Source organism: Erythrolamprus reginae, chromosome 3 (assembly GCF_031021105.1).
Source record: "Erythrolamprus reginae isolate rEryReg1 chromosome 3, rEryReg1.hap1, whole genome shotgun sequence".
Lineage (NCBI taxonomy): Eukaryota > Metazoa > Chordata > Lepidosauria > Squamata > Dipsadidae > Erythrolamprus > Erythrolamprus reginae.
This window is the reverse complement of record NC_091952.1, coordinates 226,336,061-226,362,115: the sequence shown is the minus strand read 5'-3', so window position 1 is coordinate 226,362,115 and position 26,055 is coordinate 226,336,061. Positions and strand designations below refer to the sequence as shown.

Genomic DNA, 26,055 nt, shown 5'->3' with positions numbered 1-26,055 from the left:
TCCCAAGAAAGGAGTTGTGTGCATGCGTGCTCTTCTCTTGCAAAACTGGCTCTTAAATGCATAATGAAGATTTAAAGAAGAGCAGAAGAAATAAACTTAACCACGCGTCGGTTACTTTGTTAGCATCAGTAACTTCTCTTCTCCCCTCTCTCTCCCTCCTCCTTCCCCCTTTTCTGCATGCCTGCTTCCGTACAGATGGGGGCTGTCTCTTGGGTGGACAGACCAGTGACGTCACGGAAAAGCCCTGTCTCTGATCAGATGGGCTTAATATAAACCAGGTTTGTTGAGAAAGAATGAAGGGAGGCAGTCCTTGAACAGATGAGGGATTTTCATGTGGGAGATTTGCCTGGCGTTCCATACTTTGAGAACTAAGGGAGTTTGGTCAAGATCATCACCTGGCTGCAAACAAAACAACCATCCAGCAAGGTAGTAGTGTGTGTTTTTTACCAAGAACAAATTAATAAGCCGCCATTTAAGCACCAAAGCAGACTTGTATATAGAGAGCAACAAGGGTGGTGGTGGTGGGGGGGGAGAGTTAATTGAAACAGATAAAGTTGCATCAGAACTAGCTTGTATTTCTTCACTGAACTTAGATTATTAGTTGTCCAGTTGGTTGTACACAGTGAAAAAAAGACTAGTTATAGAAAAGAATGTGATTCTGTTTCCAAGAGTGATATTTTTGCCTGGAATGAGATACTATTCTTGTGTGGGAAAGTTCTTGTGCGCAGAGCAGGAAATGGAGAGCCTTGTTTTTGTGTGTGTTTTTCTGCATGGCATTCCTTTACATCCCATGGCATCTCAGGTTTGGGGCTTTTGCAGGGAGTTGCAAATGACAGAGAAGTGTTTGCATCTTAAATGAAAAGTAGAACATCATTTGCTACTTTGCTTGCATGGCTTAGCTTCCAAGGTGGTGGGATTCCCATTCAGAGGACTGAATGAGGGACCAGTTGCTCACTTTAAAAGAGAACTGCTCTGCGAACACTGCTCTTAGATTCACTTTGGAAAAGGACCATTAGCCTTCTCTTCTATTCTGCCTGTTAGCTTCCAAAGGTGTCATGTCAGCTGAGAAAAAAACCAAGAGCCAGGCTTTAGCCTGAATAAGCCAAATGTCTAAATTAGCTGTCATGACCAGAACTTTATTTATTTATTTTGTCCAATACGCAATGAGGGTTTTAGTGGGTATATATCTATATACACATAGTAAAATACATGATGAAGGTTATAGAGGAGATACTCATAGTAAAATATATCTAAGAAAGAATAGAAAAAAATATATAGTAATAGAACATATCAATGAAAGAATAGAAGAAGAGATATAGGAATAGAAGAAAGGAATAGGAGATATAGGAGAGCAATAGGACTGGGGCCGGAAGGCACACTAGTGCACTTGTACTCGCCCCTTACTGACCTCTTAGGAATCTGGATAGGTCAACCGTAGATAATCTAAGGGTAAAATGTTGGGGGTTTGGGGATGACACTATGGAGTCCGGTAATAAGTTCCACGCTTCGACAACTCCGTTACTGAAGTCATATTTTTTACAGTCAAGTTTGGAGCGGTTAATATTAATATTAAACTGGTGAGCATCAAGGCAACTTTCCTAAAAATGGTAGCTGCAAATGTTTCTGGCTCTCAAGAATTGCCTTGCAGCATGGCTTCTTACCAGTGCTGAACAATCCATCCTGCAAAGTTATAAACTATCTGTAGGCAAGGGAGGATACTGCTCTTGAGATGAATTACAGCCTTTTACAGTAGAAGGGACTTCTTACACCACAAACATAGTGTGGATACACTTTTGAACTATTTCCTCCCCTACATAGCAATATTTGCGTTGTTAACTGGTCTTTCAAGGGCAAAAGGAAAGAACTTATATAGAAACATAGAAGACTGACGGCAGAAAAAGACCTTATGGTCCATCTAGTCTGCCCTTATACTATTTCCTGTATTTTATCTTAGGATGGATATATGTTTATCCCAGGCATGTTTAAATTCAGTTACTGTGGATTTACCAACCACGTCTGCTGGAAGTTTGTTCCAAGCATCTATATCTCTTTCAGTAAAATAATGTTTTCTCATGTTGCTTCTGATCTTTCCCCCCCAACTAACCTCAGATTGTGACCCCTTGTTCTTGTGTTCACTTTCCTATTAAAGACACTTCCCTCCTGAACCTTATTTAACCCTTTAACATATTTAAATGTTTTGATCATGTCTCCCCGTTACCCTTCTGTCTTCCAGAGTATGCAGATTGAGTTCATTAAGTCTTTCCTGATAGGTTTTATGCTTAAGACCTTCCACCATTTTTGTAACCCATCTATGGACTTATCAATATCTTTTTGTAGGTGAGGTCTCCAGAACTCAACACAGTATTCCACATGTGGTCTCACCAGCGCTCTATACAACTTAGGTATCCTTGTACTGTTTCGTGAAGACTGTTAGATGAGTTAGAGATGATTGCCATGCCTTCTTTCTTCTGTAGCCCCTGGTTGCCCACTTGTGGCTGCAAGGCTACCTTTCAGGAGCACAGGGAGCAGAAACAAAGGATCATCAAAGGTGGCCTTATTGGCCTTATTGGCCTTATTCCTCCAGGTTGCCTGGATTTCTATTAGGTGCTCTCCTATGCAGTAAAAGCATGTCTCTTGGTTGCTTTGGATGGCTTTTTCAGATGCCAACATACTGCCATACTATCACACGGTGGAGGAAACAAACCAGGTTTTGAATTCAAATTCGAGGTAGTTTTCATTGGCGAGCAGTTGTTACAATTCCCAAGCTCTCGGCTGCTTCTTAAGGAATTTTCACTGCTATAAGCATCTGTCTCTATTTTAACTCTTTGAATCTACATTTGGGCAGGGAATGGGACAAGACGCTGCAGCCAACTCACCACAGCCAACGCACCACGGGACAACTCGCTGCGGGGCAATTCAACAGTTCAATTTAATTGGCATCCTTTTTTTAATAGAAACATATAGAAACATAGAAGACTGACGGCAGAAAAAGACCTCATGGTCCATCTAGTCTGCCCTTATACTATTTCCTGTATTTTATCTTACAATGGATATATGTTTATCCCAGGCATGTTTAAATTCAGTTACTGTGGATTTACCAACTATGTCTATGGGAAGTTTGTTCCAAGCATCTACTACTCTTTCAGTAAAATAATATTTTCTCATGTTGCTTTTGATCTTTCCCCCAACTAACTTCAGATTGTGTCCGCTTGTTCTTGTGTTCACTTTCCTATTAAAAACACTTCCCTCCTGGACCTTATTTAACCCTTTAACATATTTAAATGTTTCGATCATGTTCCCCCTTTTCCTTCTGTCCTCCAGACTATACAGATTGAGTTCATTAAGTCTTTCCTGATAGGTTTTATGCTTAAGACCTTCCACCATTCTTGTAGCCCGTCTTTGGACCCGTTCAATTTTGTCAATATCTTTTGGTAGGTGAGGTCTCCAGAACTGAACACAGTACTCCAAATGTGGTCTCACCAGCACGCTATATAAGGGGATCAATCACAATGATTCTATTTCACTATTTCTTCAACATTAGTGTAACTCTTGTCTTGCGGTGAGTTAGCCACGGTGAGTTGTGCCACAGCGAGTTGGCCATGGCAAGTTGGTTGGGGCAAGTTGGCCATGGCGAGTTGTTGTAGACCAGAGATGGCAAACCTTTTTTCCCTCGGGTGCCAAAAGAGCATGCATGCGTGCTGTCGCACAGGCGCGAGTGCCCACACTCATAATTCAATGCCTGGGTAGAGTGAAAACAGCTTCTTCTGCCCCCTGGAGGCCCTCTGGGGAACGAAAATGGCCTGTTTTCCAACTTCTGGCGGGCCCAGTAGGCTCGTGTTTTGTCCTCGCCAGGCTCGAAGGCTTCCCTGGAGGGTAAAAACGCCGGGGAGAGAAGGTTCTTCTCCTGGGTCCCGTGTTCCACCTGTGCCATAGGTTCACTATCACTGTCGTAGACCCTTCAGACATGCTCAGCCGGGGTTTCACTTGTGGTCATCCCCCGTGTCAGGCAGGCAATGTATGCAACCTACTGGTACTTGTGGCGTTCACCATTTCACCGTTGCTGTTTTCCAGTCTCGAAGAGAAAGAGCCATGACCCTGAACAACGTCACCATGCGTCGCAACAGTGCCAGTAGTTGTGGTGCCTTGCAGCCTCAGCAACAGCGTTGGAGTGTTCCAACAGACGGAAAGCATCTGGTAGTGCAGAAAGAGACCCAGGAGGCAAACCGTCAGAAAAGATACACCCTCAGCCATGAAGAGTATTGCCGCGAAAGCTGGTCGTCGGAGTCCTCTGATTCCGTCATTTCCACCGAGTCAGGAAACATCTTCTACCGAGTGGTTCTCATAGGAGAACAAGGAGTTGGCAAAACTACCATTGCAAGTGTCTTTGCAGGTGTGCATGACAGCCTGGACAGCGATTGTGAACTTCTGGGAGGTAGGTGTCTTTGTTCCTTGCCCCCCTTCCCCCAATTTAGTTAAAACATTTTATTTATTTATTTACTTATTTACTTATTTACTTATTTACTTATTTACTTATTTACTTATTTACTTATTTACTTACTTACTTACTTACTTACTTACTTACTTACTTACTTATTTACTTATTTACTTATTTACTTATTTACTTACTTACTTACTTACTTATTTACATACTCACTTACTTACTTATTTACTTATTTACTTACTTTCTTACTTTCTTACTTACTTTCTTACTTACTTACTTACTTACTTACTTACTTACTTACTTACTTACTTACTTACTTACTTACTTACTTATTTATTTATTTATTTATTTATTTGACTTCTATGCCGCCCAATCCCGAAGGACTCGGGGCGGATTACAAAATAATATAATACAAATACAAAAAGATACAGAGAAATAAGAAGAAGTTGAATATAATATCTAAAATTAAAACCCCGTAATAAAAACCCATTGGTATAAAAACAGTCATAATCACATGCATACACACCAATGATATGGCAATGAAAGATGTTCAATTCATGGCCCAATTTGGGTGAGTAGCCTTTGGGAACAAGCAAAAATAAAACACATAAATTCAGAGTTCCTGGTCTTGAAGTCGTAATTCTGTGGCCTCCAGACTGATTTCAGAATGTGGTTCTCTACTAAGGAAGATGGCAGAGTCAGCTGGGGTTTGGAAGGCTCTACCTTTGAGTTTGCATTGCAATATCAACTTAATTTACTGTAATTTTGCTTTCCTTATTTTAATTAATAAACAAACTGAATTCTCATCCTAATGTCCAAAGTATTCAACTAATACTTTAAAAAAAAATTAGTTGAATAATGTATATATTTGTAAATGCAATATACAAAAATGCACGATATAAGGAAAACTTGTTTGTAGAAACTGTGTATGTTAGATTGCAGTGTGTGATCAAATGTCTGACCGAGGCTTTAAGAAATGTATCCCCAATAAATTCAAATGTTATCACAAACGTTAAAAGAAAATTCTCAAGCTCAACAAACCAAATTGGATAAATGTGCAAATGTGAGAACAGTTTAACTTGAAGTGCGATAAATGAGAAACAAAGAGAAATAAAAACTGTTGGGGTTTTTCCCCCTGATAAATCCACGAAAATGCTTATGTTTCAGTTTGGGGTACATAATCTTCCATTAAGATCACGTGTCCTAAAAGCTGCTGATACTTGCTATGAAGGGGTTAATGCTTGTGGACAATTTTCATAAACATTCAACATGTGCAGCATTCCAGCCACTTCATCATATTTTCAGTTGAAGCAAGACACATCATTAATAATGAGTTTTCAAAGGATACACATTATAGAAATGCAAATTAGAATAATGGCATAGAAGCAGTTGATAGGTTTAAGAAACGTATTCATGTGACAAAAGTAAGATTTCTATACATTATTAATAATCCCATTTGGAATATATAAAAAAAATGAGATCAGAAGACAAACTTGGCATTAAAATCGTTTTCTAAGCTACTGTAATTGTCCCAGGATTTGGACAAAGTATTAGAAATGAGCAAAATTAGAGTTTATGTTAAAAAACATTGCAACCATTGCATTCGGTGATGAATTCTGAAATTGCATTTGTCTGTACCTGGTACTATGGAACAATCAACCTCAATGGACCTTTTTCTGAGTAGACATGTGAAGGAATGCACTATTGTAGGGTAACTTTATTTATTTATTGGACTTTTATGTCTAGCTAGAAATGTCCTTCAAAGTCAAATGTAATAAAACATAAAAACATAGAAACATAGAAGACTGACGGCAGAAAAAGACCTCATGATCCATCTAGTCTGCCCTTATAGTATTTCCTGCATTTTATCTTAGGATGGATATATGTTTATCCCAGGCATGTTTAAATTCAGTTACTGTGGATTTATCTACCACATCTGCTGGAAGTTTGTTCCAAGGATCTACTACTCTTTCAGTAAAATAATATTTTCTCATGTTGCTTTTGATCTTTTCCCCAACTAACTTCAGATTGTGTCCCCTAGTTCTTGTGTTCACTTTCCTATTAAAAACACTTCCCTCCTGAAACTTATTTAACCCTTTAACATATTTAAATGTTTCGATCATGTTCCCCCTTTTCCTTCTGTCAGAATTTTAAGGTGGGAACAATGGAAATGAGAACATACTAACTTAAATGAAGTATAAGACCCACTTTCAAATAACCCTGCATTAGAGAAAACTGTAAGAATTTGTTTTTATAAATTAGATTTGCTGAAATTATTTACCCATTTTAGCTTTCCTTAGCCTGCTATCCCCCAGCTGTGTTGGACTACAACCCTAATAATCCTAATCAGTTGAGCATAATGAGTATTGAGTTGCCTTTTGATTAAATAAAAGATAACCCCAATTAATTAGTTTGGAGTTTTTAAAGCATTGTTTGATTTTTTTCCCAATAAGTCAATATTTATATTACAATTCAAATTCTCCTTTCATTAAAAAAGGGATATATAACATATCATATGCTGTACATCCCTCTTCCAATAATTTACTTTTAAAATGGATTTGCTAAAATATAATAATTAATGTCCTATCTTCCTTTTGTGATGGGTTGGCAGCCTAAATAATTCAATAGCACAAGCACTTTATTTATTCCATGAGTAACCTATATTGCAACTTATGGAACTATAGGTGGGATATACAGTATGTGATTCAAAAATATCTCTTCAGAATCTGATTTCTAAATTAATTACACTTGGAACTGGGAGTGAGAAATTTAAGAAGGAAACTAAGATTTTGGGATCTTTTTGCACCATCTTCATTGCAATATGGAACTGGAACTTTTGAGCATTTGTTTTAGAACATAAGAATGTTTGGATTCTGGGAACTGTAGTCCTATCACATCTGGTGGATTTTACAGTTTGGAAAAGTTGTTACAAAGCAGATCACAGGCAAATGAAAGCTTTATCAGGAATTCAAACACCCTTGTAATATCCTTTAAGAAGCATAAGAATATAATAAAAATACAAGGAAGAACATTGGTAATTTAGTCTCTTTTCTATGTCTGTAATAAACTAAATTGATGGATTGATTGCTAATTTGTTGGTATTCTATGCAGGAACAGCCAAACTTTTTCTCAACACCCCCTCCCAATCGATGTACTTTTGCTCCAGAATAAATCTGTCTTAAGTTGTTTGTAGCTGTAATGCCTGCTCACTCATAAATTGAGTGAAAACAAATATTTTCCATTACTAAGCCTAGCTGGAGTCTCCAGGACTGCCTACAGCTCCCACAGGGGTCAAAAGGTCATATTTGCTTAATTTTCTTCCCTTTTTGGATCTTCTTTCTACTCTTCTTGTCCTACTTAGGAGAAAGAGAACTCCAGAAAAAAGTCAACGGGATCATTTTTCTTTCAGCCTTCACCTTTAAAAAAAATATACTACGGAAATTATATAATTCTGGAGCTCATGGAAATGTTCAGATCTTTGCCAGAGTCTGATATAAGAATGTAAGATGTAATAAGTCTCCCCCCCCTAACATTTGTCTGGTGGGATGGCCTGGAGTGGAAAGAACAATCATGAAATATGGTCAAAATAGATTTAGATACCTGTTGATAGATACAAGAGTGAATCTATTAGATTAGATTAGATTAGATTTATTGGATTTATATGCCGCCCCTCTCCGCAAACTCGGGGCGGCTCACAACAATAATAAAAAACAGTACATAATAAAAATCCAATGCCCACCAATCTAATTACAATTTAAAATTAGTAATTTCATAAAACAATCCCAATATATATATATATATATATATATATATATATATATATATATATATATATATATTAAAAAAAAATCTATCTTTTCTTTTATTCTTATATCTTATATATCTTATCTTATCTTATACCTTATATCTTATACCTTTATACCTTATATCTTATACCTTTATACCTTATATATTTTCCTCTACCCTTTCATTGATATATTTTACTACGAACATATTCTCTGTAACCTTCATTATGTTTTCTTTTTTCTTTTTGGACAAAATTAAGTTGGTATTTGTAGAGTATTTATTTCAAATGCAACGGAAAAAAATTCCTGAGATCATTTTTCTCACTGTGAAAGAATCAACTGAAAACCATGCCTTATCTTGTATCACAGTTCAGTCCAGGTCTGAAGTCCAAGCAGTGAAGGGCTACCAAAATTTTTACTACCACACTGTGGGCGTGGCTTATGCAGGACGTCCTGCATTTTCTTTCAACATCTTTCTATGCAAATTAGGTGCTCTGGAATGGAGGTCCATTTTTGCTACCCCACTGTGTTTCCCCCCCATCCAGGCAGCAGCCTACCCCTGAGTCCAAGATACAAAAAAATTATTTATTTATTTATTTAATTCGACTTCTATGCCACCGAATCGCGAAGGACTGAGGGCGACTTACCACAATATAAAAAGATACAAATACAGTGATACCTCGTCTTACGAACCCCTCGTCATACGAACTTTTCGAGACTGAACCCGGGGTTTAAGATTTTTTTGCCTCTTCTTCCGAACTATTTTCACCTTACGAACCCAAGCCGCCGCTGCTGGGATGTCCCGCCTCCAGACTTCCATTGCCAGCCGAAGGTTCTCCTCGCTGGGAAACCCCACTTCCGGACTTCCATTGCCAGCGAAGTGCCCATTTCTGCACTGCTGGGATTCCCCTGCTGGGATTTCCCTGCAGCATCACAAAAACACAGAAGTCTGGAGGTGGGGTTTTCCATGGAGGGGAGGCTCAGGGGAATCCCAGCAGCACAAAAATGGGTGCTTCGACTGGCAAAAGGGGTGAGTTTTGAGCTTGCATGCATTAATCACTTTTCCATTGATTCCTATGGGAAACATTGTTTCGTCTTACGAACTTTTCACCTTACGAACCTCATCCTGGAACCAATTAAGTTTGTAAGACAAGGTATCACTGTACAATAAAAAGAAGTCAAATATAAATATCTAAAACTATAAAGCTCAGTTAAAAACCCACAACTCAAACAATCCAATCAACACACATGCATACCATTCAGTACAATTCGGCGATGACATATGTCAAATTCATGGCTCCCAGGCCTGCTGGCAAAGCCAGGTTTCCCAGCCTTTTGGTAGGCCAGGGTAGGAGCAGTACGGACATCAGGGGAGAGTTGGTTCCATAGAGCTGGGGCAGCCACAGAGAAGGCCCTTCCCCACGGCCCTGCCAACCTGCATTGCTTAGTTGACGGGACTTGGAAGAGGCCAACCCTGTATTGACAGGCAGAGGCCTCTTCCAAATGTTTATTTAATTATGGTAGGGTTTTTTTTTAATGGAATTGAAGAAAACTTCATCACATACTTGGATGGGGGTTCTAGACACTGTATTTAATTTTAATTAAATGTGAATAATATAAAATTGAAAGTTGATTTATTGTAGGCTCATCTCCAAATACTTGTGTGTATCTCCTTGTTGGCTACTCAGACGTTAAGTATGGCTCCCAATGCAGAAAAAGTGTTTTATTTTTAATTTCTTACACACAGCACATTTATTGGTTAAAATGGATAGATAAAATCGAGGAAGTATTTTTTTAAACTTAAAAGTTTACCTAATTATTCCCACCTGAAGTTGTTTAACATAATCTCTTCTTTTTTGATATGGTATTCACAATCAACAGTGTATGGATGATTTATTTAATTTCTGCCAAAGAGAGAATCTTTGCTTTTCTAACCTTTACTTTGCCTAAGATTAAATTCTTAGTTAACTAGTGACAAGGAAAACTAAAAGAATGTCACATATTTTTTGTGTTCTCCATTCTAGAAGACACCTATGAACGAACTTTGCAGGTGGACGGCGAAAGTGCAAACATAATGCTTTTGGACGTCTGGGAAAACAAGGTAGTTTGTCAGGCAGAAGTTTTTATTGTCCTATGTTCATGTGTATATTTTCATTCTGTAATTTTTGATGAGTGAAATATGTAGTTATATAAATGCATTCTTTTTAAAAAGGCCCCTAAAGTGAGCAGCAATCACAGTTAGAAATATTGAAAAGCTAAACTCCAGAGATCCTCTGTGGCCATCAATTACTGCTTGAATGAATTTTATTTTGTGTACAGGGAGAGACTGCACTAAATATTAAATACAATTGTTAGATTATCCCTCCCTCCCTCCCTCTCTCTCTCTCTCTCTCTGTTGACTGAAAGCCTGAACGTTCAAAGTTCTTGAGACCACTTTTGAATAACCAGCTCTCAGTTCTATGATCAGTGATAAATTTGCACGGGAATGAAGAGTCGAGACATAGGACAGTTCAGCACCTTTTATTGAAATCAGCTCGAATTGAAAATGGACTGAGAGCAAGCTGCAGCGAAGCCTGAAACTGTCCGGCCAGTGACAGCAGTTTATTTCTGCCACCGCTACATCAGCCACTCGGCCGCTATGCAAATTTACTCCATATGTCAGTACCTAACAGCCCTCCCCTCTTATCTCGGACCAATCAGGAACCTAAGTCCCATAGTCCTGCCTGATAGTGCTACTGGGCCTGTACGATTCAGTTCGTCAGGAATCTTCGACTGCAGGAGAGATGCCTGTTGCTCCTCCTCTTCCACTTTGTGGAAACATTTGGAATTGGCCTCCAGGTGTGGCAGCTAAACTCTGTCTGTCATCGTTCCCTGGTCCTGGCTGACTTTGCAGTGTTCCGGCAGTAGCAGGTAGAGGTTCGTGCTCCCTCTCTGGGCTTGAGTTTAGGGTTTCTTGGTGTTTCACAGCTAGGGCATGGTCCTTGCCATGGTCATCTGGTTGACTGCCGTTGGCATGTCTGTGGGGCAGAGACCGGTGATTTTTGTGGTTTTCTGCTGCCTCTATATTTACCTAGACTCCCATCAAAGAGGGTCTGGAAGGCAGTCAGGAGTTTGTCCAGTCTGTCCCCTTGGATGTGGTCCAGCCCTGTGATGCCGATTCTGAGACGCTTGAGCCATTCTACTCCTAGCAGAGTCAGTTAGTGGCCATGGATGATTGTTAGTGGCAGCTTCCCTTGGAATTCTTTAAGGCTAATGGGAACTTCTGCCCAGCCCAGTATGCGAATAGGGTTGCTCTGGAAATCATTAAACCTTATGTTTTGCAACTTAGGTTGCTGCCTCATGATGGTGGACATTAGCTGCTTCAGAGTCCTCCAGGCCATAATAGTGAATGCAGAGCCAGTGTCTATCTCCATATCACAGGGAAATCATAATATGCCATAGTGATGAATAATTTTTCTCCTTGTGCTGCATCTGAATGGCCCACAGTATGGTAGAGAATTTTGGTGTCTTGGTAAGCATAGACGTTCCTTCTCCTGCCCCGTTGTTCCCCGGGTCAGTTTGGTCCCTGTCTGCCTGGTACCATGGGTGATCTGGAGGGAAATGGGGGGGGGGGGGGCTGGTACATTGCTGGGTGGGTGGCTCTGCAAGCCTCTGCTATGTGGTCCTGCTTTTGGCAATGGTGGCAAATTGCTTCTTTAAATTTGCACACTGGCCTGGTATGGGCAATGCCCTGGTATGGGCCTCTGGGCAGCCAGGAAAACAGGGCTGACTTTGGTCAAAGTCTCTGGGGCTCTCACCCTTCTTTCCTGTTGGATTCAGTGCACATGGTCATCATCGTTTATAGTTTATGTGGGGTATGTTGTGTGTATGTCTTTTTAAATTATGGGTTTTTAGATATTTTAAATATTAGATTTGTTGTTGTACATTTTTTTATTATTGCTGTGAGCCGCCCCGAGTCTCCGGAGAGGGGCGGCATACAAATCTAATAAATAATAATAAATAATAATCGTAATTGTAGTTCTCTGGAACCTCGGTCTTCCAGTTAATCTGCAAATGGGTTTGATGGAATCTGCTGGTTCTTCAGATGTTGGCTGCAGAGGTGTCAGATGATTTAGCAACCATGTATTTGAAAGTGGCTCATCTCTGAATGAGTAATTTCTTTTGGAGGTTGAGGTCCGTCATGCCCAAGATGATCATGTCTTTCAACATTACCTTCGGGTTAATGAACTTGCACTTGGATGCAAATTCCCAGAGCTTGGTCACAAAATCATTGATCAATTCACATTCTTGTTGTCACTGATGGTAGAACTAGTTTCTGCTGACTATTGGAGGATCAGAGGGCACTTGGTGCTCTTTCAGTGTGGTTTGCAATGTAGACCATGAAATGGATTCTATATCTACTGGTGCCATCAGGGTTTGTGCCATCTTATATATGTCTGTGGCCCCCAATAGGTTAGAAAGAGAGCTCTCTTTCTGTTGTCCAGTAGATCCTCAATATTGTTTGCCTCCAGGAATGTTTGGAACTGAGACACATAGGTTTGCCATTCCTCTGTCTTCAGACTGAAGAAGGCTGGAGCTGGAGACTGTTGGTGTGCCATCCTTTGGTTTGGCTGGAGCAGATTGGATCATGCTTCTAAAGATGGCTGCAGATGCCATGAGGTGCCTTTGTTCTGCTGTCTTCTTCCATTACCCTCATCACCAGTGTTAGAATGAAGAGTCGAGACATAGGACACTTCAGCACCTTTTATTGAAATCAGCTTGAACTGAAAACAGACTGCAGGCAAGCTGCAGGGAAGCCACTTTTAAGGGCTTCCCTGAAACCATCTGGCCAGTGACAATAGTTTATTTCTGCCAATGCTACATCGGCCAATCAGGGGCAGCTATGCAAATTTACTCCATACGTCAGTACTTAACAATACGTCAGGCTGCTATTTTTTCACACAGCACCAGTCCCTGTTGGAGTAGCGTTTTGCAGAGGCTAGCCCACCCAGATTGCTAGAGCAGCTAGCCTGTCTGCCTCAGACTAGGAAACTAGGAACAGTAATCTTGAAGATAATTGAAGACAAGTACTGCAGAGCTTCTTAGGAAAATCTTTATTTATTTCATAGCAAACCTACACTATTTACACTGTAGCTATTTCTCTCTGTACTATGCAAAGTACTCACAAATTTCTATCTACTATTTTCAGTTATAATACTCAGCTACAAGTCTTCAGCCATGATATTCTTCCACAATAATCAGCCAACACAAGCCATAAGCATCATGATATATACATTTGTCAACCAATAAGATTATATTACAATCTGTAGATTCACCGTGACTAAGCAGTTTTACATTGTTAAAGGCATTACATGGCTTACAGTTCTTCTCTCTGCAATTTGGAATATTACATCAGGTAGGGCCCTGATCCTGACAGTCCCTTCCCTGCTTTCCAGCAACTATAAACAAGTTTTTAATTTACTTTTAAGTAGTATTGTTTGAAATTTGGTGCATTGGTGTGTGTGTGCATGGGTGTATATGTAGTTACAATCTTGTATTTTCAAATTTAAAACTACTTTGCTTATCCCTGTTTTAATACACAACTTTGTATAATTAAGACTGAACTCAGTAAGTATTAGAGGTAAAAGTAAAGATGCTGTCAAACTGACTAATTCATGGATCTGTCAGTATCAAACGCAGAAAAAATAATTTGCCATTAACTTGTGTTGGCCAGAAAGCTGGCTAGGTATGGGAACCTCGTTTGAAAAAGCCAATGTCCACATATTTTTATTTTATTTATTTTATTTATTTATTTTGTCCAATGCACAATACATATTGAAGAGGATAGACATGAGTTATTATATATAAAGAAAGGATATAAAAGTCCAATACACAATGAGGGTTTTAGTGGGTATATATCAATATACACATAGTAAAATACATGATGAAGGTTATAGAGGAGATACTCATAGTAAAATATATCTAAGAAATAATAGAAAAAAAGATATAGGAATAGAATATATCAATGAAAGAATAGAAGAAGAGATATAGGAATAGAGGAAAGGTATATAGGAGATATAGGAGAGCAATAGGACAGGGGACGGAAGGCACTCTAGTGCACTTGTACTCGCCCCTTACTGACCTCTTAGGAATCTGGATAGGTCAACCGTAGATAATCTAAGGGTAAAGTGTTGGGGGTTTGGGGATGACACTATGGAGTCCGGTAATGAGTTCCACGCTTCGACAACTCGGTTACTGAAGTAACATAGGATCAAAGAAACACAAAACTCTTTTATTGGTCTACAGAAGAAGAAGAGGATGCTTCTGGCCTTTTGTCCAAGGATCATGCCAAAAATCAGGCACAGTCATTTTCAAACAATTTAATAGAGAGAACAAAAATAGGAGAATCCCTGATTGGTTACAAATTTACATGAGACATGTGTACCAAGCAACCCCCCCCCCAATAATACTCCTTTATTTATTTAATTTTACTTATATTCATTCACTACCTTTATATTGCTTGTATGCTAATAATGAGCTTTATATACCTTTGTCGGGACTATTACTTAAGTTAAATATCATGCTGCCTTATTTTATTCCAGTAATGGATTTGCTTGCAACCTATCTTAGCTGAGTGTCAAAGCTACAACATGTTAGTTAACTATATAAGAGAAATTTGAGGTCAGAGTAAACCCTTCTAACTCTTATTTGTAGGTGTTAAATAAAAGTTACTTCTAGGGGACAAGACACAACTAATAATTCGGGCTAAAGTTAAACCTTATACACTCTTTTATTTATTACTAAGCTATTAAATCATTATGGCCTCAAATTGGAGGCATGCCATAGCTATGAATAAGAGCCACCAAATTTCCACTTCTTCTATACTTCTTGGTTGCTTTGGCCATCCTGCAACCCTGAGATTTCCTGGTAGCTTCCTATTCACTACACTTATCACTTCCCCATTGGGGAAACAGTCAATATTTGCAGTGGTATGTTTTGATCCCTATTGTAATTCTCTGAATTGTTACTACACCATTCATATTGGAAAGTAAGGAGTGACATATGTCTAATAGTTTTTCTGAACTGGTCTTGGTAGTTGCATTTGAAGGAGTCCATTTAACTGGGCTATGGGTTGCAATTTAAGTCCCTATAAACAAATACATGATTGACTTGAGCACATTTAGTAAAGTAGTAGAATCAAGGTCCTTTCTTTCACAGTCCCATTCCCTAAAAAGAGTGTATGAGAATTCTGCTCAAGGAATGGAAAGTGATATGATGTAAACTGTAAAGAGAAAAATATTCCTTTCTGAATGAGTGGAATTCCATCCATAAGCAGAACATTTTCAGGGATTTATAAGGATTATTTTATTAAGAGGAGAGGACACAGAAGCACATTGATGCCACGTTTTATACATGTTTACACCTGGATCCAATTCATGGATTATTTTGTAGACATGCATTGCTAGAACAACAAGGTGTATTGCTAGTGAACACACAGAAATACTTTGGGAATCATGTCAATAATTTTAGCAATATGCAAGTCTTCCATGGTAGCCCATCAGATGCTTTCAAAATTCTAAACATAAAATAGAACCCAGTTAAATTCAATACTACCTGTTTGGATTTGGTGAAAAGGAGTTTTTGCAAATCAAAAGCAAAATTGTATATGCAAAGGACCTTGTAATACAATGCTTGTTTATGAATATGCACAATACATTTAAAATAATAAAAGCTTTATGATTATAGTAACCAGCAGTATTTAATTTTTCTCCTGTAGATGGTGGGCTTCCAGATGTGAAGCTTAAACGTCTGATTCTAGATCTCTTTTTATTTGAGTAGAATGAAAACGGATGGCTCCAAGATCAGTGCATGAAAGTTGGAGATGCATATGTCATTGTCTATTCCATCACGGACCGGGCAAGTTTTGAAAGAGCATCTGAGCTAAGGATTCGGCTCCGCAGAGCACGGCAGATGGAAGACCTTCCTATTATTTTAGTGGGCAACAAAAGCGATCTAGTAAGGCGGCGTGAAGTTTCTGTTTCAGGTAAGGAGCTTTATCATTATTATTATTATTATTATTATTATTATTATTATTATTATTATTATTATTTATTAGATTTGTATGCTGCCCCTCTCCGTAGACTCGGGGCGGTTCATAGCAATGATAAAAACAATATATAATGACAAATCTAATAGCTAAACTCTAAAATAACAATAATACATTTAAAAAGTCTAAAAAACAAGAAACCCCAATATATAAAAAACATACATGCAGTCATATCATACACAGAAAACTACATAGGCGGGGGGGGATGTTTCAGTTCCCCCACGCTTGATGACAGAGGTGGATTTTAAGGAGTTTACGAAAGGCAAGGAGGGTGGGGGCAGTTCTAATCTCTGGAGGGAGCTGATTCCAGAGGGTCGGAGCCGCCACAGAGAAGGCTCTTCCTCTGGATCCCGCCAAACGACATTGTTTAGTTGACGGGACCCGGAGGAGACCAACTCTGTGGGACCTAACTGGTCGCTGGGATTCGTGCGGCAGAAGGTGGTCTCGTAGATACCCTGGTCCGGTGCCATGAAGGGCTTGGATGCCGAAAGAGTGTGGGGACATGCTATCACAGATGCACGAATACCCACACCCATAATTCAATGCATAGGGAGGGCAAAAACAGCTTCCCCGGAGGCACACTGGAGGCTGGAAACTGCCTGTTTCCCAACTTCCAATGGGCCCAGTAGGTTCATGTTTCCCCCTCTCCAGCTGAAAAAGGCTTTCCTGGAACCGGTAGAGGGCAAAAATGCCCTCCCCCATCCCACTGGAGGCTTCCTGAAAGCAAAAAATATGCCCTCCCAGGGCCTCTGTGTGAGCCAAAAATCAGCTGGCTGACACATACATGCATGTTGAAACTTAGCTAGGACAACGGCTCAAGTGGTAGCAGATATGGCTCTGGGTGCCACCTGTGGTACCCTTGCCATAGGTTCGGCATCACTACCTTAGATGCTGCAATTATAGGCATATCTAACATTATGACTCGTTTGTACAAAAGTGATGAGTGGGGATGGTAGATGAATTCCAAAAGAGAATTTATTGACAATACAGATAGTTCTTGACTTGCAACAGTTCATTTAGTGCCCATTTGAAGTTACAACTGAACTGGAAAAAGAGACTTATGATTAGTGATGGGCGAACCCAATGGTGTTCGGGTTCGGCAAGTTTGGATGAACTTTACGCAAAATTCGGCCGAACCCGAACTGAACCTGAACCCGAACAGGGAATCCCTCTCACGAAGAGATTCCGGGGGTGGAGCTTTGACGTCACCGGCAGGTTGCTAAGGACGCCAAGGTGATCACTTCCTGGATTCCATGGAATCCAGGAAGTGATCACCTTGGCGTCCTTAGCAACCTGCCGATGACGTCAAAGCTCCGAACGCTGAACACGACCCCGAACTTTGCCTGAAGTTTGAAAAAATTGTGGGTTCGTGTTCGGCATACTGAACACCGCAAAATTTGGTACAGACCCGAATTGTGAGGGTTCGGTTCGCCCATCACTACTTATGATTGTTTTTCACACTTATGACCATTGCAGCATCCGCATGGTCATATGATCAAAATTCAGAGGCTTGGCAACTGGTTCATATTTATGTCCCAGGCTCGTGAGGATCTTTTTCAACCTCCTGACAAGCAAAGTCAATAGGGAAGTTAGATTTACGATTATGTTACTAACTTAACAACTGCAGTGATTCACATAGCAACGGCGGTAAGCAAGATTGTAAAATGGGGCAAAACTCCCTTAACAACTATCTCAGCAACATAAATGTTGCGCTTAATTGTGGTTATGAGTCAAGGACTATATGCAACGAAGTGGCACTATTGAAACAAATTTCATTCAGGGAGACATTTTATCTTTTAAGTCAGTGTTTTGCTTTCTGGAGGATTCTATTCTATTCTATTCTATTCTATGAATCAAAGTCCACATATCTTAAAGTTTCTAAGTTTGAACAACACTACTTTCTAGTAATATTTTGTCTTCAAATGTTTTCCAGAGGGGCGAGCCTGTGCCGTGGTGTTTGATTGTAAGTTCATTGAGACCTCAGCAGCTGTACAGCATAACGTCAGGGAGCTGTTTGAAGGCATCGTCCGTCAGGTTCGTCTGAGAAGGGACAGCAGAGAAAAGAACGAGAAGAGGCTGGCATATCAAAAGAGAAAAGAGACCATGCCTAAGAAGGCGAGGCGGTTCTGGGGGAAGATTGTAGCCCGAAAAAACAAGAACATGGCTTTTAAACTGAAGTCCAAATCTTGCCATGACCTCTCTGTCCTTTAGGAACTCGGGGGACACATCCCAGACTTTTATCTATCCCAAATCGGCCACATAATCTCCAGAACTGAGAAAAACCAATCTATATTAGATTGGTCAACACAGCTTATCTGGAATCACAACTGTGATTAGTGTGATGGTACATGCCTACAATACAGTAAGCATGGCCTCATGCATGGAAGGAGGAATGTCATCTATAGGTTTGATTTATATGAGCATACTGGATTGGGAACAGCATTTTTATGCTCTGAAAGAACATTCCAAACAATGTAGTGAGAGGAATCTGAAAAAAACCTACAACCTGTTTCCTACGGAATAGTTGCCTTCTTACTAATCAACCAGTTGCTTTTCTTAAGTGTACACTGCTAAGTCTTATTCTTACAATATCATCTGTTGCAGTGGCTGGAGAGACATCAGCAGCACCAGCAGACTAGGAATGCTAAAGCCACCCACCCACCCATTGATGGCTATTGTCATGAAGTCAATACTGTCCCAACACTGCCCCAATTCTAAATCCATTCACTTTCTGCTCTACCTATGTCCTATGTCTGCTCATCTTCCTACCGTGTTTCCCTGAAAATAAGACCCTGTCTTATATTTTTTTGAACTCCGCAATGAGCGTTTGGCTTGATTGCCATGCACTCCAAAGCCCGTTTGGACTTATTATCAGGGGGTGTCTTATTTTGGGGGCAACAGGGTAATTGCACCGTAGCTTTATAGCCTGAGATTCTAAAAGATAAAAGTAGGTAGGCATTGCAGCAGATCTGGTATCAAGTTAAATTCTTTCTGGCTTTTGTATTATTCCATCTCCTTGCCTCCTGGATGCCAGGTTAAAGCATGGCTACCTTTGAAATAAAAGCACATCCATCACAAGTCAGCAATTGCTACAGCATAGCACCATTCAATTCATGAGGACCTTGTCCATTGAAGAGGTAGGGAGAAAATATCGTAACGTGGTATGCCGGCATATGCAGTGAAGGGCTACCAAAATTTTTACTACCACACTGTGGGTGTGGCTTATGCATTTTCTTTCAACATCTTTCAGTGCAAATTGGGTGTTCTGGGGTGGAGCACCATTTTTGCTACCCCACTGCCTTTGAGTCAGCATTGACTGCTGGGGACTGTCAGAAGAAGTCCCTGTATTTTTCTTGGCAGGGTTTTGGAAGTCGTATGCCATTGCCTCCTTCCAAGGGCTGAGAAAGAGTGATTGGCCAAGATTACCCAACTGGCTATGTGCCTAAGGGGGGACAAGAACTCACAGATTCTCAATTTCTAGTTGGTGCCTTAATCACGACACCAAACTGGCACTCCTTAATATGGTAGGGTTAATTATCTGGAGATGCTTATGTTGTTGTGATCCAATACGGAGAATTAGTCTGAGTACCGATAATAAAGAATGTTGGAAATTTTAATTGTGTAATTATAGAATAAACATTTTTCTTATTTCTCTGTAGAGCCATTTAGAATTCCCAAAAACAGCATGTTAAAGCCAGATATACTCAGGAAAGGGGAGGACATTAGCTCACTCATGAAGGGGAATTCCTGTCTGAATTCAGTTCAGTTTTTGCTGTAAATTACTGCAAATCAACTTTTGCTTGTATAGCAATGTTATGGTAGGAATGGTAGATCCTGAGACTGAAAAACTCAAGGGTGAGATGTAAATTTTGAGAAGGTGGATTGCTTCTTAGTAAAAACCCAAAAGACAGTTTGTGCTCAAAACAACTGTTTATATGACATTACTTTTATATTTATTATCGTTCAATTATTAATTGTATTTTCAATAAGTGAGCTCGAAGAAGGGAGAGATGGAAGGACTGTTGAAAATGTAGTATTGAAATATATTTATTAAACAATTTCTTTAGAAAATGTTGGTTTTTGTTACTGTTTTCTATTACCTTTTGGATTGAACAACATTTATTTACATACCTTACAATCAATAAAATATTTCATTGCTTTTGAAATGAAATCTTAAATGTTCTTAAAAGTTTAGTTCACGCAGGAAAATACCTGGTTTTTTTACTTTTATGTAATACAATATGAATATGCTGATCTACCAAAAGTAGCTTATATATTTCTTAAAGATCATAGTGTACTTAATCTTTTGTATTTGTAATTTGTTTCTTAAATTGTGAATGCCCAGTTTACAATTTATACATTTAATAAATAAATACATTTAAACAAAAGTTTTCAGTCCTTAAAAGCAAGTAAGGGGAGCTCCCCCTGTTGAATCTGTTGACTTTCCAGCTGATAAACATAACATACTATGCTCATTTTATGCTGCGAGTTATTTAATTATCACATTTACATTTGTTATCTACTATGACTGCCTGTTCTCTATTACATCTACTCAGCCTAACAGAACAGGAAGGGAGGATATGTTGTAGGTCCCATCTATTAGGGATGTACTTCTGCTGGGTCCCTAAAAAAGGACCTTCGCAGTTGTTCTGTCGAGGTCTCTGGTAGAATCCTCCCAAAAATTCACAGATACAAATGTCAGACACACACACGTTTGAAAATTCAAAACAATGTTCTTTATACCAAAAAACCAAATGAACTAAGCAGTGTTCCCTCTAATTTTTGGGGGGGATGAGCGGAAAAGTATAGTGTCTGAGCGGCAGTCCCTTCGGGACTGGGCGGCACAGAAATAATAAATAAACAAACAAACAAACAAACAAACAAACAAAAAACCACCCTGTTATACCTCAGAGAATTTCAAAATAAAATACTGTACTGTGTGTCTATAACAGTGAGCTCATAATAGGGCAACTCTTTCAATATCAAAATGCCACTTAAATAGTTGAGCTAGTTTCAAACTAGATTTTGATTTTCTTTCTCTCTTCCTTACTCCCATTCTTTTTCTTTCTCTTTTCCTTCCTCTCTTTTTTCTATCTGTTTCTCTCTCTTCCTCTCTCTCTCCTTCCCTCTCACTCTTTCCCTCTCGGCTTCTGGGCAGGTTTGGAAAACTCTGAGTTGATGATGATTTTTAAGTGAGCGATTGCTCACTGCTCAGCTTAGAGGGAACTATGGAACTAACCACTCTTTTTGTATAGCAAAGAGCACTCGTCTCCAAAGAAACTGGTAATTGGTACAAGTCCCTTATCAGTTCTGATATACTTAGCTTGCAGCTGTGAGGCAATTCACAGTCCTTCTTCTTTCACAAAGTGAAACACACTTTGCTCTGGTTTAGTTTCAAAGTGGGGAACAATCAGTACACAAAGGTTCAGAGTAGTTCAGAGAACCGGCAAATATCAGCTCTGGCTGGCCCCAGAAAGGGGAGGAAATGGAGATTTTGCAATATCCTTCCCCTGCCATGTCCACCAAGCCACATCATGCCCACCAGACCACGCCCACAAAACCAATAGTAAAAAAAAATGGATTTCACCACTGGTAGGTGGATCTGGGGACCATTCGAGATGGAGCTGATCAAGAGTTGATTTGATAATATTGTTGCCATCACATGGATTGGGGTGGGCTTTTATTGGTTTTATGTTATTCGTTTTTAATATTGTAAGTTGTCTGGACTCATTGTTGTGTGAGTTGGGCAGCCCTATAAATTTAATAAATAAACATACTTATTGTTAAATATAATTTAGTAATAAATAAAAATAAACTATATTATTAACATTAATTCAATATTAGGAAGAAAACATAACCTCTTCTCTTAGCTTCCTAAATATTACTAGCCTGAATTCATCGCATAGACAGAAAAACAAAATATGGATTTGGATAAATACATTAAGAACTCTAATTTGAAAAATCTGAAGAATTATCTTCAGGAAGACCAGTTCCCTTTTCCAGAGTTTTCTCAATTCCTTAAAAAAAATTGTTTCTGGAGGTGACTTCTATAGAAATAAGACAAATTAGAAAATAGCCCATTATTTTTCAAATATAATGGAGTTAGGACATCTGAACAGCCATATTCAGTGATGGACTCCCACGGGTATGGTCAGGTATGCAGAACTGGTAGAAAAAAATTTGAATTTTTTTCTTTTTTTCCCTTTGGGGCTCTGGGTATGTTTTTCCTATCGCAGTAAATGAACTTGAATGTGTATAATTTTAGAAGAGCTGTGAGGCACCTTTAAGCCAGTCACAGGGCCTTTAAGCCATCCCGATCACAAGATTGTCAAACCACTCCCACCTGGTCACATGGCCAGCAAGCCACACCCACAAAATAAGCCACTCCCACAATGTGGTAGTAAAATTTTTTGCACCCCTTCACTGGCCATAATGTTAAACAGATCTACCATAAAAAGTGTGAGGTGGTGCTATATGCACTTGGGGGAAAGGAATCCTCAATCTGAGTACAGTGGTCCCTCGATTTGCGCGTTCTCGATTAGCGTGAAACGCTGCAACGCGGTTTTTCAAAAAATATTATTTAAAAAAATAAAATATTAAAAAATAATTTTTTTAAAATTCTGTTCCCTGAATGGAGACCACCGGCCGCTCAATCGGGCCGGCAGGGAACAGAATGGAGCCTTCCGCGGCGGGGCTGGTAAGGGGGGGAGCCGAGGGGGGAGCCGAGCCCAGCCCCGTGGCATTCGCTTTCCTCCCGCTCGCAGCCGACTGATCGTGGGCTCCTTCGCAACCTCGGAGAGCTTCCTGGTTTTCGTGAGCTTTCATGCCCTGGAAGCTCTCCGAGGTTGCGAAGGAGCCCACGATCAGTCTCGGCTGCGGGTGGGAGGAAGGCGAATCCCCCGTGGGCTCCGTTACATCTTCCGCTGCCAGCCAGGCCATGCTGGCGGCAGCGGAACAATCGCTGGCTGTCAACTTTTCTTTTTAAAACTGGGCAGGAGCTGACTTGCCTCCCCAGTGCTAAAAAGAAAAGTTGACAGCCAGCGCTGCGACTGACGGAATGCTGGCGGGAAGACCAAGGGAAGGTTCCTTCAGCCGCCCAACACCTGATCCGCTCCGCAGCGCGGCAACGGGGAAACCCCATCTTCGGCTCCTCGCTGCTTCCGCGCTGCGGAGCAGATCAGCTGTTGGGCGGCTGAAGGAACTTTCCCTTGGTCTTCCCCGCCGCCCACACGCAAACTCCACCATCTGCGCATGTGCGGCCATGAAAAAAATGGCGCACATGCGCAGATGGTGTTTTTACTTCCGCATCCAGTATAACGCGGAAATCGGTTAGCGCGGGAGGTCTTGGAACGTAACCCCCGCGCTAACCGAGGGATCACTGTATTGCATTGGCAGTTCTGTGTTAGCAAAAACTTCAGAAGAGACGGATTTAGGGGTAGTGATTTCTGACAGTCTCAAAATTGGTGAGCAGTGTGGTCAGGCAGTAGGAAAAGCAAGTAGGATGCTTGGCTGCATAGCTAGAGGTATAACAAGCAGGAAGAGGGAGATTGTGATACCCTTATATAGAGCGCTGGTGAGACCACATTTGGAATACTGTGTTCAGTTCTGGAGACTTCACCTACAAAAAGATATTGACAAAATTGAACGGGTCCAAAGACGGGCTACAAGAATGGTGGAAGGTCTTAAGCATAAAACGTATCAGGAAAGACTTAATGAACTCAATCTGTATAGTCTGGAGGACAGAAGGAAAAGGGGGGACATGATCGAAACATTTAAATATATTAAAGGGTTAAATAAGGTTCAGGAGGGAAGTGTTTTTAATAGGAAAGTGAACACAAGAACAAGGGGACACAATCTGAAGTTAGTTGGGGGAAAGATCAAAAGCAACGTGAGGAAATATTATTTCACTGAAAGAGTAGTAGATGCTTGGAACAAACTTCCAGCAGACGTGGTTGGTAAATCCACAGTAACTGAATTTAAACATGCCTGGGATAAACATATATCCATCCTAAGATAAAACACAGGAAATAGTATAAGGGCAGACTAGATGGACTATGAGGTCTTTTTCTGCCATCAGTCTTTTATGTTTCTATGTTTCTATATGTACATGTATCTAATCACATATTAGATTGAGATGTAATATGACTTGGTTGTTTTAGAGTTATTTATTTTTAACTTTGGCTGTATAAACCATAACTTATGATTATCCATGAGTCAGATGACTGTGGTTTATTTTATAGACAAGCCAAATATGAGTCAAATTACTTGGAAGCTTATCAACTCAAGGTACTTTCTGAAAGGTGGGTAATTAGAAAAGACCAACTGAACCTGCAAGGCCTGACTTGACACGTCTTTAAAGTGATTGTTCAGTATCTGAGTCATAGAGGCACTCAATCTGAGTTATGGTGACTTTTATTCCACACTGTGGCCGTGGCTAGGAATGTCAACTTGTCCAAAGGTATCATTCTGTGGGTGGGTGTGGCTCTAATCTACAGTATTTGACCCAACAGTTCACTCTGAAACGATTCCCTTGAAATGCGGAGTTATGACAAACATTATAATATAGGAGAGTAATGTGACAGCACAGCAGCATTTTCCTAAAATCTGTTCATAGTGAAATACTATAAGGATAGGGATTTTGGAAGTTACAAGCAGATGATGCTGGTTTTGGAAAGGTTCTTTTAAAGCAATATTTTTCAACTTCAACAACTTTAAGATATAGATGCCCAGAATCCAACACCCAGCCACGTGTAGAGGTAAAGTCCAAACATGTTAAAAGTGCAGAAATTGAGAAATAGATTTTCCTTTTCCTTGCCTAACCTCAGCTAAATCAAACAATGGCTTCTATTATGATAATTACAAGTAGCCCTCAATTTATACCATGCAATCTATCTTCAATGCTTTTACATACCTTAAAATGGATGCACAAGTGTTGTGATTCAGCCTGAGGCTCCTCAGGGACCGGCTGGAGCTCTGCCTGATCCATGCCCAGAGGAGGAGGACAGTGACCAGGAGGGGGAGGACCAGGCAGATGGGGGAGAGGAACGTCAGGAGGAGGAGGAGGAGGGAGAGCAGCCTGAGACCCCCGGGGGGGGGGCTCTCTCCAGCTAGTAGCCTGGATTCATTGGATGACGACGCACAGGCTATAATAGACATGAGGCAGAGACGTGCAGCTCAAAGAAGGGGCCAATTAGAAAGGTATTTCCATCCCTGAATTGGCAACAGCTGGGTTTGGGTGTGGTTCTCCTCAGCAGGGTTGAAAAAGCAGGCCCGCCCTTACAGTCTTGTGGAGAGTTATCAACTGGGAGTCCTGTGACCTTGCTTCGATTCTTGGCGTCTCTGATCTTGGCTTGTGGCCTAGAAGCCTGGAAGACTTGGGGGAGGCGTGGGTTTTGCCAGCAAGAATCCTGTTTTATTGCCTGGCCTTCGTGAAACCTCTGTGAAGCTTCATAGTGTTCCTGTCTGTAAGAACAGTTTTTGTTACCTGTGTTTGCTTTCAAGTATATAAACTGCCTTTGCTTTTTACCAGTGTGTCTGGATACTCTTTTTGGTTGGGGTTGGCGTCTGGGGGGACCCAGACAGAACAACAAGAAACTTAAATCCATGATGGAAAGCCAATTTGCTCTAGTAGTTAAGACACCAGGCTAAAAACCAGGAGGCTGCAAGTTCTAGTCCTACTTTAGCCATGAAAAACCAGCTAGGTGGCTTTGGCTCAGTCACTCTCTCTCAGTCCGTAAATCACA

General features: G+C 40.2%; 1 protein-coding gene across 1 annotated transcript; it reads left to right on the top strand.

Annotated features, from left to right (window-relative positions):
* Positions 1–256: 256 nt before the first annotated feature.
* GEM (GTP binding protein overexpressed in skeletal muscle) lies at positions 257–20,700 on the top strand. Its single transcript, XM_070748075.1, has 5 exons — positions 257–426; positions 4,072–4,432; positions 10,251–10,327; positions 16,045–16,249; positions 18,246–20,700. Exons 2-5 carry the CDS (start codon positions 4,090–4,092, stop codon positions 18,521–18,523), a joined length of 903 nt encoding a protein of 300 aa, XP_070604176.1. The 5' UTR covers positions 257–426; positions 4,072–4,089; the 3' UTR covers positions 18,524–20,700.
* Positions 20,701–26,055: the final 5,355 nt, after the last annotated feature.